Source organism: Hipposideros armiger, unplaced genomic scaffold (genome assembly GCF_001890085.2).
Source record: "Hipposideros armiger isolate ML-2016 unplaced genomic scaffold, ASM189008v1 scaffold_628, whole genome shotgun sequence".
Lineage (NCBI taxonomy): Eukaryota > Metazoa > Chordata > Mammalia > Chiroptera > Hipposideridae > Hipposideros > Hipposideros armiger.
This window is the reverse complement of record NW_017731978.1, coordinates 782,254-801,258: the sequence shown is the minus strand read 5'-3', so window position 1 is coordinate 801,258 and position 19,005 is coordinate 782,254. Positions and strand designations below refer to the sequence as shown.

The window sequence follows — 19,005 nt, the reverse complement described above, 5'->3', positions numbered from 1 at the left end:
CAGAGGGCCCCGGTTTGGATCCCACATATGAGGGCCAGTGACACTGCCCTCTACAGCTAAGATGCTGAACAACAGCTCAACCTGGAGCTGGGTTGCCTAGAGTCGCCAGCCACGGCCCCCTGCTGCAGTGGGTTGCCATGGGTTACCATGTGTAGCCAGCAGCCAGCGTTGAGCAGCCCTCAAGCCGCCATGAGCGGCCGTCCAGAAGCCGGCGACTGATCTGCGTCGCCCGGGGAAGAGCGCAATGATGGTGCCAACTTGGGCCAGTGAAGCAACGTCCTCCACAACTAGACTGAAGAACAAAACGACAGCAACTTGTCTATTCCCCTTCCCCCAATTCCCCAGCACTGTTCCCATCCCCCAATTCCCCAATAAAAATCTTTTAAAAAATCAGTAAAAAGAATTTCACTGTACAGGGTGGAGTGGTAAAAGAGCCAGTTATAGAAGTTGGGCATTGGGCTGGCCGAGTGGCGCGATGGTTAAGAACTGGCTTGGGACGCCAGAGGGCCCCGGTTCGGATCCCACATATGAGGGCCAGTGACAACGTCCTCCACAAGTAGACTGAAGAACAAAAGGACAGCAACTTGTCTGTTCCCCTTCCCCCAATTTCCCAGCTCTGTTCCCATCCCCCCAATTCCCCAATAAAAATCTTAAAAAAATAAAAAAAGAAGAAGTTGGGTATTAAAAAGGAGCCAGATTTAGTGAGGAGGAGGGCTTTCCTCCTCTTCCATCCAGGTTCAAGGCTACATGGGAAACCAAGAATTTCTACTCACTACTCAGAATATTTTGGAGAAAAATGTTCACACTTTATCTTACATGCACCCTCTGAATGATGAGGAGTAACTGAGGGTTTTTAAGAAAGAAATACACATCATGAAAACAAATCTTTAATTATGTTTACCTGTGTAGTCCCCCACTAAGCACCCTGGAGAGAGCAAGCTCTGGTACTGCCATGACTCCTTGAGGGCTCTGACTGTCTAAGCTGCCCAAGGAAGGAGGTCAATACCGAACTTTCTGGTAAAGTAATATTCCATTCATTCCCCTGAGCTAAAGTAGCATTTCAAGGGAATCTATATTCTGGAAATTATGCCTGAACACCAATTACAGGAAAGAAGAACTGAGACGATCCACACTTCTGAATGGGCAGTACCAGGCCTCTGAGACCACTGGTCTTCTCTCCTTAGTAACCTCTTTTTCAGAATAATGCTGCATATGGTTTAGATATAATCTCCTGCTGAGCATCAAAAGTAGAAGCCAAGTACTATGAAAGTGACATTAGCAAGACACCAACAGTGAACGATACAGAGCTCCCTTCAGGCAACCCTTGGCTATCCCCCTCCCCTAGGCCCACAGTATGACTTAAGTCGTGCACAGCTGTCTCTCACTCTTTCAGGTCTCCGCCCTCCACATATCTCTCTAACCCAGAGGGCCAGCCAATGATACCCAGAGCAATAACAAACTGGGGATGACAAGCGCTAGGGAAAAAGTAAGTATGGCAAAAAGACAACATAGTAGGGTACAAACAGCACCCTAGACCAAGCACGAAGAAACCAGAATCTTAGGCCTGGCTAGACCAGTATGGGGTGACTGTAAGGCTCACAGAATGTTGTGGGGCTTCAGTTTCTTTGTCTATAGAACAATCATCATATCATTCACCTTAGAGGGGGAGAGATATGATCTGAGCTGCTGATTTTTCTTATGCACCTGTTTCTTATGCACAAAATAAAGGTGATTTTGCCTAAATTTATACTTTTGGACTCTTCTCTCCTGAATGTTGATTCTTGATTCTCAAAATCCTCTGCGTAAATGGCATTATTCCTATCTTACAAAGAAACTGAGGCCCCAGAGGGTTTTGAAAATCAACATTCAGGGAAGGAGCATAAAGATCCAGCACAGATCACCTCCTCACATTCTCTCAGTGAGGAATTCTCAGTACACCGAGCATTGCTATTAAATTAGCCTTCTCAGCTTCTGAGATCCTGAAAATAGCCAAGCAGGTAAAGGTACAGAAAAATCACCACCTTGAGAGGACATGGGAACAAGCCCTTAAGGACATGGACATTTTCTATACACAGCACTGCCCAGGGAACATCTGAGGACATAGTCAAGGCCCTGCTCAGTTTAATCAAATCAAGGACTGTCACTTTCCCACCTGGATATAGACCACCTGAGATAATCTATGCTCACCTATCCACAGCTCTGTCTAGCAAGTAGAACAGAGCCTGCAGTACCACATGTTGGACTGACTTGTGGGGATGATGCAATCTGGCAGTGAAGAGGGCAATGGAAGCTCCTGTTGGGTCTCGAACATTCTAGAGCAAATGAAACAAGAAACATTTAGAAATCAAACAGAAAATCCCAATAATCACTAAGGCTTCTTAAATCCTGGACACAGTTTTGATGTGAAGAGAACTAACACTGGCAAGATTCCTCTGACTTCTATTAATTGCTCCAGAGAGGGAAGAAGTTTCTATCTTCCCATGCCTGATGCTCAGCATGCCCCAGACCAGATTTCTGTGGTAGGGAAAAACAGATTACCTTAACTCTTCAACTGCAGAGAGATTAAAGGATGGATGGTCTACATTGGCTGATGAGCTAATTTCCCAGACAAGACACCAAAAGAAACATGCAGCAGGGAAACCACAAAATCTAGCCACTGTATAGTTAGTTACCTGAAAGGCGGTGGTCTCTAAGGGGCAAGAGCCTGCATTCTAAAACGGGCTCTGACACACTGAGTATCCATCCATCCCAAAGGTCCTGACTGTAATGGGCCAATGAAGAAACTTTTCTAAATCTACTGTACAATGGATCCTCCATAATTTCAATTATTACTGGAATAACTGAATGCCAAACTGCACTGCCATTTCATGTCTGCTCATTACTTCTGGACTCTCTCCACTCAGGATAAGGTATCCAGCAAAAAAGTGCAAAGAGGACAACTACCACCAAAGGGAATAATGAGACACTACAAGAGGAATCCATGAAGACTCACTAAGATGGTGAACTTTCCACTAAGGATCTCAGAACGGAGAGGTTCCTCGTGAGGTTTCAGCTTCACAATGCCTTCCTTCCTTCGTGTTTCCTAAAAATAAACCACATAAGATGAATTAATATGAAAAACTGTATATCCAGGACAGCTTTACGTAATCACCAATGTTCAGAGGTAAAGGACTTTACAAGTCAACTAAATGAATCCTAAGTTCCTTTGTAACCCCCTTCTAGGCCAACCGAGTGTTATCAGAATTCCCGTCCACAGTGGAACTGTAACAGCTATATACATGTCAGAGGGGGAGTATTGGATTGTCGGAAAAGTCATGACGCATGTTTGCGACAAATGGCACTAATTCATTTTTGGAAGTACTAGAGTCATTCACATCTATGTTATTGCTATGTCATTTGACAGCTGACAGTTATACCTTCATTATAAAAAAAAATTGAGCGATTTGGTTGAGTTTTGGAGATTTCACAAGTTGAAGATGGAAGACCAAACTGTGCATTTTTGCAATATTTTACTGTTTTACTTCCATAAAGGGAAGAACGCACGTCAAGCTTGTGAAAAGTCGCATAAAGTTTACGGTGACAATTCTCTATAAGAACGTCAGTGCCAACGATGGTTCACGAAATTCCATGCTGGTGATTTTGATCAACAACACTCTTCAGTCAGGGAGGCCCACTGAGGTTGATGACGACAAAATAAAGGCATTGATCGAGTCAAACCCACGTTACACGATATGAGAGATTGCAGGAACATTGAACATCCATCATTCAAGTGTTCACGACCACCTGAAGAAGCTGGGATACGTAAGCAAGCTCGATATTTGGGTTCCGCATGAACTCAAAGAAGTTTATTCGATGGTGCATATAAACATCTACAATAAGCTCATTAAACATGAGGAAAAAAATCCTTTTTTGAAGCGACTGATGACTGGTGATGAGAAGTGGATTGTTGACAACAATGTGGTGCACAAACGGTCTTGGTCCCGACGTGATGATTCCTCTCAAATGACATCGAAAGCAGACATTCATCAGAGGAAGGTTATGCTCCCAGTGTGGTAGGATTTTAAAGGTGTCGTGTTTTTCAAGCTCCTACCAAGGAACCAAACAATCCATTCGAATGTGTACTGTCGGCAATTACAGTTTGAACAAATCCATCATCCAGAAACGTCCAGAGCTTGTTAATTGTAAAGGAGTTGTGTTCCATCGCAACAACGCGAGACCACACACAAGTGTGATCACCTGTCAAAAATTACTGGAGTTTGGATGGGATGTGTTGCCACACCGACCATACTCGCCTGACCTTGCGCCATCAGACTTCCACCTGTTTCACTCTCTTCAAAACTCTTTGCTTGGTATAACGTTCAATTCAGATGAGGCTGTAAATCAGCACCTTGTTCAGTTTTTCGCAATAAAGACAGGTCCTTCTATGAACGAAGAATTATGAAGCTCACTGAAAGATGGCAAAAGGTTATCGAACAAAACGAACAATATATCATCAATTGATCTTTGTTCTTTATATAAATAAATGACCTTTGAAAAACATGACGAAATACTTCATGACTTTTCTGACAACCCAATAGCTTGGGGGAGGTGGGTTATCACTTTGTGAGGAGTATAAATGTCTGACTATTACATTTTGTACATCTGAAACTAATTTAAAAAAAAAAGAATTCCTGTCCAATGCCACCTTAGGTAGGATATTTCCTTTCAATCAGTGAGCATCCTAACCCTAAAGACAGGGTAACGTATCATTAGCATGCAGCAGCACAGACACTGAACCAGGATACTAAAATAGGTACCCCAAGTCTGGAAGCAGACACCCCACAGCACAGACAGGAGCTGCCACTCTCTTCGACAGCCTCCCAACAGCTGCCACGACCTCATTTTCCTCACGTCCATGGCCAGATTCTAAACTCACCCTCAGGTCCCTCATGCCTGCGCTACTGCAGCCTCATTTCCTCCCAATCTAACTACTAAAAGGCCTTCCAGACACTGCCTGCTGTGGGCATTTTCAGTCCTCCTTACATGACAAGGCTGACCACTCCCATTCCCTTCTTCCTGAGACAATCTCTATCTTTGATGGAGAATACTCCCTTGGTTTTGCTATTTCTCCAGCTACTTCCTTTAAGTCGTTCTTGTGGACTTTTTAAAAATTCATGTACTCACTCAATTCACCACTGACTCATTTATTCGTTCTGCACACATTTGTAGAGTAACTCTTAGTGCTGGGCACTGAGCTAAGAGCTAGGAACATGCTAGTGAGTAAAACAAACCAGGCCTTTGTTTATAACTTTCCCCAATCCATCTCTAAAATCAAATTCAAATGCTTTCAGGGCAAGGTAGCCAGTGAAGATAATGTCAGTGCTGGGATCACAAGAGTACATGCCCCACCTAAAGTATTCAAATTCCACTCTGAAAACAACACTGGACCCGAGAAAGGCAAAGGTCTGAGGTGAGAGAGACTGCCCCATACACCTTCCTACTCCTCACACCCTCCCAACGACCTCACCGATTCTCAGGGATCCAATATTCAGGTCTGCTTTGTCACTCTGACATCTCTACTTGCAGCCCAGGTTTCTTTTCTGAACCCTAAACTCGGTCCAACTACTTAAAGAACATGTCTATTTGGATATCCCAATGGCACTTCCAACTTCACATGGAAAAGCTGAACTCATGACCTTTTCTCTACACCCCTTCGGCATCTCCAACGTTAGTGAACGCCCCACCATCTACCCTGTCACCCAAGGCAGAAACCTGGAACCCTGACTCCTCCTTCCTCATGTACCAGTTAAAGCAATCCTGTCCTAGCGATTCCACTTCTAGAATCTGCCTGCTTTTATCTAGCTCCCCTTGACATGGTGCTTAAGGAAACCACAATCATCTCTTTCCCGATAAATACAAAAGCCTTTTAATTGGTCTATCTCCAGTTTAGCCTTTCTGATCCATTCTCTAAAGTATAGTGAGAAAAATCTTTCTAGGACGCAAACCTGGTCAAGTCATTCTGCTGTGTACACCTTTAACGAATTTCTCTGCTTCCCTTATCTGGCCTTATTTCCACTGCTCAATGTCTTGCCATGCCCCTACTTCCACTCGGTGTTTCTGCTCAGCTCAGTTTCTCTCCAGGTATCTGAACCTGCCATTCTCTCTGCCATACTTTTGTGAGCTTTTGCTCCTACTCATTCTTCAGATCTTAATTTAGAAGTCATTTCCTGCAGGAAGGCTTCTCTTGACTCTCCTCACTAAAGGTGCTTCCACAGAACCCAGTACTGCCCTATTGTAACATCTCTATACCTGTTTGTTCTCTCTTTCTAAATAGTAATCTCCGCAACTGGAACACAGAAGGTATACCATAAATATGCTGACTAGATGGAAGAATACTGAAGGAGAAGATAGGTCCACATGGGATTTAGCCTTAAACCAATCTTAGTGCTTCTTACCCTGGCTCCTTTTTTAAAGAACTTAGGGAGATTTTGTATCTCTTCAGGAGGATTGATTCTCTGACCCCAAGGTAGGGCTCTTGACTACTGATCGACTTTTTTTTAATGGAATGGGAAGAACACTCAGAACCACTGTGTGTATGGAGTATGACAGATAAAACAGCAGCACAGGGCCCAGCCACACAGGCCTGCCCCACCCCGGGCGCGCACCCTATAGGAGTGGAACAACTCCACCGCACGTAGCACGTCGAACTTCCGGGCCATGAGGAACTTCACAGCCACATGCCAGGAGAGAGGAGAAACGTTGTACTGCACGGTCCACTTGTTAATCTCCTCAAGAAACTGCTTGGTGGCCTGTTTGACAAAGAAAGGAAAGGATAATAAGTAGAGAACATATGTACTGAAATAAACAAACCTCAAAAAAAAATATCACCCTTTCCCCCAAGCAAGAATGCACTCAAAGTTTACTACATGGTGCAGGTAAAGACAAAGTCAGAAACATATCTGAAACCAGAAATAGTGGAAATTCATACAACTTAGTGAGGCCTGATAAGGGGAGAGATGAAGGCTCCCAAATGAGATGCAAACCACTGGCCACACAGCAAAACAAAACTGCAGTTTTCGGGATTTTTTTAAGATTTTATTGGGGAGTTGGGGAAGGGGGACAGTGTTGGGGAATTGGGGAAGGGGAACAGACAAGTTGTTGTCCTTCAATCTTAGTTGTGGAGTACGCAGCTAGCTCAGCTCAAAGTCCAGTCACTATTCGGCCACCCGTCGGCAGCTCGCTGCCGCTCAGCTCAAGGTGCCGTGTTCAATCTTATTTGCAGGTGGGCATAGCTCACCATCCCATGTGGGAGTCGAACCAGCAACCTTGTTGTTAGGACCACATGCTCTCACCAGCTGAGTCATCTTGCCACCTGTTGGAAGCTCAGCAGCAGTTCAGTTTGGGCGCAGCTCACTGGCCCATTTGGGAATCGAACCAGTGACCCTGTTGCTCAGAGCTCGAGCTCTTAACCAACTGAGACACTCAGACGGCCCTGCAGTTTGTTTTTTGTTTTCTGTTTTTTATAAGGTAAAAAAGGTTGATGAGCCCTCAGAAAGTTTACTGAATGATGTGCAGCATAGTACAGCAGTCTGCTGCAGCTGTGGTTTCCCAAAGCCACTGGACTCAGCAAAACTATCAGAAAATTTTGTTTTGGTGTTAGAATTAGCAGCGCTATTTGGGAGCTGCGAAACTATTAGGAAGGATCGAACAAATCAAAAGGACAACCGTTTGTGCTGACTGACCCCACAGGACCTCTTCATGCTTCGCATGGCAGCCCCCAAACTAGATATTAGTGCCCCAGAATCATTAACAGCCTCTCTGGACAGTGGTTGGAGAGGAGGGGTGGCAGAGAGCCTAATACTGGGGGAAGGGTGGGCAAGTTGCCTTTTCCCTGTCTGATCCAGAGCTGACAAGATTCCTGTTGGTTCCTATCATTGATTAACTCATGTTCTTTTATCCTCTCACCCTATTTCTCCTTATATTTATGACGAGTTTCCACTCTAGCCAACCTACCCTTCTGTTTCTTTATTAATAGGATTTACATGGGGATTTTTTGCATGCATACTCTATGCTGCTAAACACTTTCTGCATGGCTATTCAGTCCCTTCCTTCCAGAAACCTTTCTCACATGTTGGTCCAAATGTGATCAACTTGATGAGAATTATGAAATTTAACTTATCAACCAATCAACCCCCAGTTAAGATGTATTTATTAAACTATTATGTATTTATTATTTGTTAATAGCTGTGCTAAGAAGTATAAGGAATACAAAAATGAGGTTTGCTTCAAAAGGTATAACACCAACCTGCTAAATGACCCTGGACAAGGTAGCTCTCTCTTTACCTCTAAATTTTCTATTGAAAAAACACCAATGACCTGCAATGACCTACTCCAGCCTTGGCAACACTGCTGACCTTGCAAATAGATCCAAATTGCTACAGATGTGTTTAAACAAGTAGCAAACTGAAGTCCCAGGAGAGTTAGCAATACCTACAATACAACAGAGCACCTGGTTCATCCCCCAGTTTCTAGCAAAGGAAAAAGACACTTTACAAACCAGAGTAAAATCAAGAGGCCTGAAGCTGTCCCTGAGCTTTAGAACCTTCCAAATGAGGCAATATAACTTAGAATACTGGAAAAGGAGAAAACCAGCAAAACTAATCAGGCAAAGTGCATAAAAAGAGCCAAAAAATAAAGGCCATGAAGAAAAGCCTTCAGAGGATCACTTTGGCCCAGAATCAGTTGAAGTCAGACTACAGAAATGAGCCCCAGAGAAGACAACAAGACAAAGTTAGAATGCTCCACCAGAAAACAGTTTGAGTTGCCTGTGTGGGGTGAGTGGCCAGCATCAGAATGAGGGAAGACTGAAGGGAAAAGAAGAGTGGGTACAGAAAGATCCAAGAAATAAAACTTCAGCAAGTCCAGAAGTTCCCCAGATTTTGTAAAGGGTATTTGTTTTTTAATTAACATATCTTTTAAATCCATCCCCCTCTTGGGCGTTTCTGAAGCTGCTTATAGAATAAACCACCAGAATATTACAACATACTTTCCCCTTTTTCTAATAAAAACAATAAACAGACAAATCAATATGCAGGCAGGAGGGGAAAATACAGTTAAATGACCAGGAGGTAGTATGCATTTATCACATATCCAACTGTTAGGATGATTTTTCACTTTTCATACATGAGCCATGCCCCAGTAAGAGACACGCAGGTTTCACAACACTTCCTTCAAAGGACATAGCGGCTTCCTTCTTATTTAAACTCAGTTCCTTCAAGGTTCTTCATGTCCTGTAGCTCCCAAGAGCTGTTGCCTTGAACTGACCTCTGTCCCCTGCTGGTCAGGATGTTATTCTTGGCTTTAAGCAAGGGAACAATTCCTCCTGGTTTGGCCTGACTAGGTCTTGCACTTAGAATCCAGTGTATTGTAAACAGTGATGTGATATTTACTGATACACATACACACACACAGCACCTGCTATGTGCAGCCTCAGAGTCACCCTCCTGCATATCCCCACCCCTCTGGTGGAAGAGATGTACCTCTGAAAGAATTCAGAAAGAAAGGTATCACCTTTATAGCTGTTCTCTAGACAGTTCATCAGATCTCCCTGTTTACACATGAATTTGGCATAACCATGAGTATAAACCAATCTGTGGTCCTGTTGGTTACCAGAAAAACAAGTCTCAGATATTTTAATGAGCAACACACTCTTCAGAAGGGATCATTGAAATTCCTTAAATTAATATTCAGTGTATTTCCTGGTGAAAGAAAAGATGAGCCAAAAGATGAGTCACAGTTTACAAAATACTTCAACTCAATGTCAATGGTTTGCCTCTGTTTAGACTTCTGAGTAACTACAGTTGTTAACACGTGGCAGCTAAGGAGTGGACACAGTTCAAACTTTGGTCTTCCTTTGGGAAAAGGTCTGAACTGATGCACAAAAAAACTAACATCACCACTTACAACCATCCTAAACCAGATTTTCAGGTGCAGGTAAGATTTATTTCAGCATACTCAAAGCTTACTCTAATTAAATACTTCTCCCACAATCAGGTTTAAATAGATAAAACCAGTTTCTTGACTATGACCACGAGGAATAAGATACTGAGAACCTGCTAAAAAACGGCTGAGAAATCTGTCAATTAAGTGGATTATTACACCCTAACCACCATCCACACTGGTGTTGACATATGGTATAAGAGGAAATGAAACTGTAACATAATAATCTTCATGTTACATCAAACACCCAAGGACAGCTACAATTTTCAGATGAGCTTTAGGCATGGGGCTAGCCACCCGAAAGGTCAAGAAAAATGTGCTGGCATGCTCAGTTCCACAGGTAGTACCCTGACTCCTATGTTCTCAGTTCCACCGGTGGTACATTAACTCCTGTATTCTAAGAAAATGTGGGAGAGAGTGGAAAAGCCAGACCCATGACAAACATGGTCTTGAAATAAACTCCTGGGATATCATAGCCACCTAACCACAGGAGTCAGAAAGGAGCCGTACCCTCACTCACTGCTATGTGATACTTGGGCAAGTCATTTAACCTCTGAACCTCAATTTCCTCATCTGAAAGATAAGGCTTAAAAGAGAAAAAGGATATAAAAGTGTCCACCTCAGTACCTGGCATGTGTGGGTAGTGTCTGAGTGGGTGTTCATTTTCTTTTTTCTTTATTCCAGTGATTTCACACTGAAACTTCTTTCTACAGAGATAGAGTTCCTCAGAATCAAGTGACATCTGTTCTCATTAGCCTATAGCAATTCAATCTCTCTAATCCATTTTATCCAAAAGCATAAAATTAAATTAGAAATCTCCAATATATGTTAAACCACAAACCACAAGTCTCTAAAGGAACAAGTCCTCCTCATCTGCACTCTGCAGCAGTACAGAAGTTGGATCTAGAAGTACTGACACCCCTGTTCCCATCTCCAAATCCTTTTGTCCCTGCTTTCAGACTAACTGGCAGCTCTGGGAATTACCACTATCATCCTGAGCACAAGTTCTTTTAACAGCATCACGCTGACTAGTGACTATTTCTCACCGTAATAAACAACTTCGTGCAGAACAAACACCATGGAAAAAATGCCGTCCGTCACCCTGCACTGAATACCTACATAAGGAAAGTGGCTCAGTGTGAGACGTACTGTCTGCCTTTCACCAAATTTGAGACTGCCTCTGTGTTTCAGCAAACGTGCCATTTCCCCACTAATTTCAGGGAGAAATGCACGAGTAAAGCTACCTTCCTCTTATGCCTGTTTCCATCTTTCCTTCACTGTGAATTGTTGCCTTGTTAAGTCTGTGAATCCCTTCAGTCCGTATCAATATACTAGGAAACGGAATATGAGCTACAACACACTAGCATGCTATAATGCAGCAAGGTGAGATTTGTTGAATTTTTAAACTAAAAACTACAGTCTTTCCATTAGTCCTTTGCTATCATGCCAGATATGTAAATAAACCTAGTCCCTTTGAATTACTATTTACTGGTTTATCGCAGATATTTTTATTTTATCAGGAAAATGTTGCCTTTTCTTAAGCCAATGCTTTCTTAAATAGGGTTTTATTGCATCTAGGAAGGAAAAGGTTTTAAGAGAAATTTCTAATTATATCATGTTATGCAACAATGTATTAAGGAAATCTGCAAAAAAGGAAAAAGATCACCCATAATCCCATCATCCTGGCACAGCTGTTTTCATGTTTTTAATAACTTAAAAATCAGAGGGCCGGCTGAGTGGCACGATGGTTAAGAACTGGCTTGGGATGCCAGAGGGCCCCGGTTCGGATCCCACATGTGAGGTCCAGTGACACTGCCCTCCACAGCTAAGATGCTGAACAGCAGTTCAACCTGGAGCTGGGCAGCCATGAGTCGCCGGCGACGGCGTAGGCTGCATCCCCTGTGGCGGTGGGTTGCCGTGGGCTGCCGTGTGTGGCCAGCAGCCAGCGTGAGCGGCCAGCAGCCGCAGTGAGCGGCCGTCCAGAAGCCGGTGACTGATGTGCCTCGCCCGGGAGGAGCGCAGTGATGGTGCCAACTTGGGCCGGTGGAGCGACGTCCTCCACAACTGGACTGAAGAACAAAACGACAGCAACTTATCTGTTCCCCTTCCCCCAATTCCCCAGCACTGTTCCCATCCCCCCAATTCCCTAATAAAAATCTTAAAAAAAAAAAATTACAGTCAACAGAAAAATACTAATAAATACGTAATTCTCTAAGTATATGTTCCCACACATGAAAAACAATCTTGCGGGGAGGGGAGAAGACAGACTGTTCAAGTATATGTAGTTCTAGTTCAGTCATTTCTTCCCCGGCAACCTCCCATGACTAGTAGCAGCAGTACTCCCCTTCAAGGTAACAGAACATAGAGCTTTCTCAGGTATCAGGCGTATAGTCAGTCAAGCATTCACAAGTATCTGCTGAGGACCTACTCAGTGTTAAGCGTGTAGTAGCTGCTGGGGAGACACAATTTAGAGAGATAGAGACCCTATTCTGGGCAGTTTACAGTCATTTAAATATGGAGACAGATGTGTAAGTAGGTCATCATCATATAATTGGTTACGTTCTAGGGCAGATCTATGAGTGCTATGGGATTTGAACACTCTCTAGGAGAATTTAAAAAGGTATGCTTTTAGAGTGCCCTGAAGGACCTGCAGGAATTTGCCAAGCAGAAACAGCATTCTGGGGGCTGGCAGAGTGGCTCAGTTGGTTAAAGAGCGCAAGCTCTGAGCAACAGCGTTGCCAGTTCGATTCTCACATGGGCCAGTGAGCTGCCCTGAGCTGCTCACGGATGGCCGGATGGCTCAGTGGTTAGAGCGTGCGCTCTTAGCAACAAGATTTCCGGTTCGACTCCCACATGAGGTGGTGGGCTGCGCCCCTCCACAACTAAGATTGAACAAGCTGTCGCCAGGCAGCCAGATGACAACTGGACTTGGAGCTGAGCTAGCTGTGCCCTCCACAACTAAGATTGAAGGACGACAACTTGGATGTTCCCCTTCCCCAATTCCCCAATAAAATCTTTAAAAAAGAAAGAAAGAAAGAGCATTCCGGCTAGAGAAAAACAAAAAGTGTAAAGGCAGCGTCAGGAAAGAGCAGGGATTATGGGGTATACAGCGTAACTGCTATGTCCAGCAGTGTAGGAGAGAGAAGGGTAGGAGACGGGCTGACATGGAGGCTGAGCCACACTGAGAAGGGCCCTTGGATGCTGTGCTCCAGCTCCCAGGCATAAAGGAGTCAACAGAGATCTGTAAGCAAAGGGAGGAGGATGTAAGTTTGGTTCTCCTATTCCCCCTAATAATGACTATTAGCAGTGGGGAAGCAGACAGGAAGGAAAAACATCTAGGAGCAGGAGGGAAGTTCCCAGAAGGTAGGGATCATATCCGTTTTAGTCACCTAATTCCTAGCACTGTGCCTAGCAAAATAAATGCCTCCAATATCTCCTACTAAGGATATAAGTGAATAATGAACAACAGAACTCTGAAGTACATTAACATTTAGAGGACAGAGGAGAAAGAACCAAGGAACTTTTAAGATTTACTTTTAGAAATACTAGTTATCATTGAGTATCAGAGAAATGTAAATTAAAAAACACAACTTGTCGAATATCTCCTACCAAAAATAATAATAATAATTTTAATAATAATAATAATACCAACAGGTTCAAATGATTTTTATGCCATATTTATTAAACCTTCATGGTACAGATAATTCATGTTATAGAAAGAGCAGGATAATGGAGGAAATATATACTATCATAACCAAAGAGGGCTTATTCCAGAAATGAAAAGATGATTTACTATTACTATCATAAGACCTATCAAAGCAATTTTCTATATTAACAGACACTAAGGGAGAAAAAGTATATATAACCTTTTCAACAGACGCTGAAAATGCACTGAATAAAATTCAGCACTCATTGTGATTAAAAAACAAAGTTACCAACTAGGAACAGAAGAAACTGCCTTAATTTGTAAGGATTATCTAATGTTGGGTTGTCGGAAAAGTCATGATGTATATTTTCTGTGTTTTTCGTTGCAAAAATGCCTCATGACTTTTCCGACAACCCAACAGAAACCTAAGCAATCATGGCACTAAATGGTGAAACATTAAAAGTTTGGGTTTTTTTCTATTAAAGATGGGAAGGCGAAAAGACCTTACGCTACCACCACTATGAACACTGTACTGTAGGTCATATAATGCCACAAGACAAAAAGAAACTTGGTACATAAAGACAGAAATTTTAAAGAGAAAATCCAGAAATAACCTTCTGTATATACAGATTTTTTATATATAATCCTTTGCAAATGTGATACAAGTGGCATGCCAATTAATAGGAAAAGCGTATTAGATGAATTTGTTCATATATGCATAAAATACTTGTAGAAAGATATATTAAAAACTGGCGACATTGTTCACCTCTGGAGAGAGGAACTAAATTGGGGCTGGAAAACAGCGGGGGAGGGTAAACCATAAACGTTCATGTCCATGCACAACCTACTCAAAAGCTACATAAACAGTACAAATGAAAAAAGATAAATTTTGGGCTGGCTGAGTGGCGCATTGGTTATAAGCTGGCTTGGGACGCCAGTTCTGAGCAGCAGGACCCCAGTTCGGATACCACATGAGTGCCAGTGACGCTGTGCCCTCTACAGCTAAGATGATGAACAACAGCTCAAACTGCAGCTGGGCTGCCGTGAGTCGCCAGCGACAGCATAGGCTGCAGTGGGGCTGCAGTGGGCTGCCATAAGCTACCATGAGAGGCTAGAGCACGCGTGAACAGCCAGCAGCCTGTGTGAGCTGCAAAGAGCCGCCGTGAGCAGCCATCCAGTGGCCAGCGACCAATCTGCCTCACCCGGAAAGAGCGCAATGATGATACCAACATGGGCCAGTGAAGCGATGTCCTGCACAACTAGACTGAAGAACAAAAAGGACAGCAACTTGTCTGTTCCCCTTCCCTGATTCCCCAACGCTGTTCCCCTCCCTCAATTCCCCAATAAAATCTTTAAAAAAAAAAAAAATATATATATATATATAAGCATGATGGAACAAAGACAAATTATATATGTTGAGAGATATAGATCTCTCAACATAAATAATACACATATATATGTTGTTTGTGATATTTTGCCATTAGAAACAATACTGCAACTACCGTATGACCCAGCAATTCCACTCCTGGGTATCTATCCAGAGAAACCCAAGTTGCTAATTCGAAAAAATATATGCACTCCTATTTTTATTGCAGTGCTATTTACAGTAGCCAAGACTTGGAAACAACCGAAATGCCCATCGGTAGATGACTGGGTTAAGAAACTGTGGTACACTTATACAATGGAGTATTATTCTGCTATAAAGAAGAATGAAATCATACCGTTTGCAAGGATATGGATGGACCTAGAGAACATTATGTTAAGTGAAATAAGTCAGTCGGAGAAGACAAATACCACATGATCTCATTTATATGTGGAATCTAAAAAACTGGATGAACTAGCAAAGTAAACAAATAGTCTGAGAGATATAGAGGAAAATCTGATGGTTGCTAGTTGGGAGAGGGGTGGGGATGAGGGAAAAGGGGAAGGGATTAGACAGCATAAACAGGTAACTACAATATTGCCCCAGGGATATGAAAGACAGTTCGAGGAATATAATAATGTTGTACATATTTTGTAGGGTGTTCGATGGTCACATGTCTTCTTAGGGAGATCACTTTATGGATGGGGTAGAGGCTTGATCACTGCACTGTACACCTGAAGCTGATGTTGTATAATATTTTATGTCAACTATAATTAAATATACATATATATATATATATATTCACAGGATGTGGAGTATAGTGTGGGAGTGGCGTCAATGGAATTGCAATAGATATGTATGATATGGGGGAAGTGGGGCGGCAGATTAGGGAGGGTTGTCACTTTAAGGGGTAAAAAGTATAACTATTGCACTGTGTTGTACACCTGAAACTAATTTGAAAAATAAATTAATTAAAAAGAAAAAAGGAACAATGCTGCAGTGAATACTGGATTATTCACTGTAGCACTGTTTTGTTGACCTTAAACAGACAACCAAATATTTTTCCAGCAAATAAGTTTATTTGGGAACAACAAAGAATTGCACATCGGGATATGCAAGTCCAGAAAACAAAGTGGGGTAAAGTTCTTTTCTAGAGTTAAGGCATGGTGGGGGCAGGGCTGGGGAGAGCTGTTGTAAACAGTCTATTGGAGGCAGCTAACAGTTCCAAGTGGCTTTTCATTGGCTGAGTGGTAGCCAGGCAAGGAGAAGACCCTCCTTTTTCCTGTTGGGAGTGGTAGGGTAGAAAAACATCTTCCTATTTGGGGTGACTGACAGTGAGTGGTAGTGCCAAGAGCTCCCCCACAGGCCCTCCTTCCTCCAATTTAAATGAGGCTTCTGTTTATTGATCTTCAGTTTCTAATGACAAAATATTAGAATGACCAAATGACCAAAATATATAGGGAAATGAAAAAATTATGGAATGTCCATATAACGGACCACTATGCAGCCATTGAAGTACAGCAGAGTTTCATGTTAAAAAACTAAGATACTCCAAACATGACAATTTGTGAAATACTGAACCAAAAACTGTTTAGTCCCTTTTCTGCATTTTTTATTACTTTTCTTCTAGAAAAAAAAATAAAATGAAAAACTGTGCATGAATTTCAAATTAAACCCAAAATTGTTCTATTTGCTTACTTAAATTACTATCACTATTACTTAAATTATATTGGGTTGTCAGAAAAGTCATGACGTATTTTTGCTGTTTTTCGTTGCAAAAATGCGTCATGACTTTTCCGACAACTCAGTACTATAATTACTGACACTAAAAACTTCCTAAAAAAGAAAAAAAAAACAGTCCCTCCAATGGGCAGACCTTTAAATTTCTAATAAAAAAAGTTGGAAGTGAAAACCAAATCTGTGCAGCCATTTATAACTGTAAATTGTTCTTATTTTAAGGCAATAAATGACTTTTTCATTTATTTTTAATAAAGAAAAAGCATTTTCTTTCATAAAAATATCACAGAGCAACGTATCAATTAACCAAGTAAAAAATCCAACATTTCAGCGATTTATCATCTGCATTCCCAAACTACCTTCATCTGGGTCAGTTCCTGGATCATTGGTACAGTAGATGAAAATACACACCGGAAGGCAGTGGAGGCAGGGCTCGCAGTCAGTGCTACCTCCCTTTATTGTTTAAAAGTGTTTACAGTGTGTTGAGGTCTAATTGATTCCTACTCATTTTGTTTCATTGTCCGTACTTACTTGTTCTATCTCCATGGACTAAACGTTTTTAAAATTTAGTTTCACTTTCATTTGTTTTTTATTTCTGATAAAGATGCACTGAAGCTTGAAGCAAACATAATCAGTGGGAGGATCTATGGGAGGAGCTAGGGCTTCTAGAAGTTCCCGCACTCTACATGATGGCAAGAACCCTACAGGAAGAACTCTATGTTTACAATAAAGCTCTATGGTTCTAACTTCCCCTTCCATTAACTTCCTTTTCCCTTCTATACACACCCCTCCATCTTGGCACACAGGCCAGAGTGTGCACGTGACTTGCCATGTCTGCATGCACTGGGTTGCAACCCTTTCATTTTCCCAAATAAATCCTTTTGGTGATGAAACACCTAGTAGATATTACTTTTCAGTCAACATTTCTAATGCTTGCCTTCAAAAAATCAGATAAACTATAGGGTATTTTAATGTCTCTAAAATGTTTTCTGATTCCTTGTGCACGCCTTACCTGTAAGAAATTCTGTATTTTATACTTCCCAATAAAACATGATATATTCAAATTTCATATATTCAAATGAGTAAGACACTTCTAGCTTTCAGTAGTTCCCCATTAAGTCTTCTGTACAATATACTAAATAGTAAGTCCCTTCAGAGAGAATACAATAAGTGTAACTTGTTTATGAAACATGTCATTAATATGACAATTCCCAGGGCAGGCCGAGTGGCGTGTTGGTTAAGAGCTGTCTTGGGACGCCGGCTCTGAGCAGCAGAGCCCGGGTTTGGATCCCACATGAGGGCCAGTGACACTGCGCCCTCTACAGCTAAAATGGTGGACGGTGGCTCTACCTGGTGCTGGGCTGCCATGAGTCCGGCGACGGCATAGGCTGCAGCCCCTGCTGCAGTGGGCAGCCATAAGCTATGGTGTGTGGCCGGCAGCCAGCGTGAGCGGCCAGCAGCCGGCATGAGCTGCCAAGAGCTGCCGTGAGCGGCCGTCCAGAGACTGGAAAACAATCTGCCTCACCCGGAAGAGCGCAATGATGATACCAACATGGCCCAGTGAGGCAACGTCCTCGACAACTAGACTGAAGAACAAAAGGACAGCAACTTGTCTGTTCCCCTTCCCCCAATTCCCCAGCGCTATTCCCCTTCCTCAATTCCCCAATAAAAATCTTAAAAAAAAAAAAGACAACTCCCAGCAATCTAGAGAACAGTATTTTGGGAACTCACAACCAACTGCTTAAAACAACATCCAGCACAGAACCCTACACAGAGAGTACTCAAAATTTTTAACTTTAAAAGATCTCCTCCCATTATCAGGTCTCTTTATTCTGGTATCCATGTATTGCAAGATATTAAATCTCTTTCACTCATTAAGAGCCCAAGTGAACTTCAAACTCAAAGCCCTACAAATCCCATCAAAAAGGCTAAGAATGGTTCTAAAATTCCAGACTCTTCCTTCTATTACATCAAGCATTGTGCAAGAACCAAAAAGAAAAAAGCTAACTGCTATTAAAGGAGTAACATAGCACTGGAAACTAAGCAACTTCCCTTAGCAGCTCAAAGCTTCAGGCAACACTGCAGGGCCACAGTTAATTGAGCTATTGAACATGAAAAGCTCCTTAGAGTTAATGACTTCCTACCAGCGGAAGTGAAGGCTAGGGTTTATCAGCACTCCACCAGCCAAGTGAGAAAGCCCCATACCAGGAGGAATGTTCAGTCTCCAATACCTGACCAACAAAAAATGTTCTATTCCTTTCTTTTTTTTTTTTTTTTTTAA

The 19,005-nt window shown here is 42.3% G+C and overlaps 1 protein-coding gene across 2 annotated transcripts in view; it reads right to left on the bottom strand.

Annotated features, from left to right (window-relative positions):
- Positions 1-19,005, bottom strand: part of PTPN9 (protein tyrosine phosphatase non-receptor type 9) — a 106,779-nt gene that overhangs the window by 41,918 nt on the left and 45,856 nt on the right. For both annotated transcript variants that reach the window (XM_019625464.1, XM_019625463.1), the window contains exons 2-4: positions 6,645-6,788; positions 2,993-3,082; positions 2,188-2,312 (exon numbers count right to left, since the gene is read on the bottom strand). In XM_019625464.1, the coding sequence (XP_019481009.1) occupies positions 2,188-2,312; positions 2,993-3,082; positions 6,645-6,788 (359 nt within the window). The remainder of the gene's footprint in view (positions 1-2,187; positions 2,313-2,992; positions 3,083-6,644; positions 6,789-19,005) is intronic.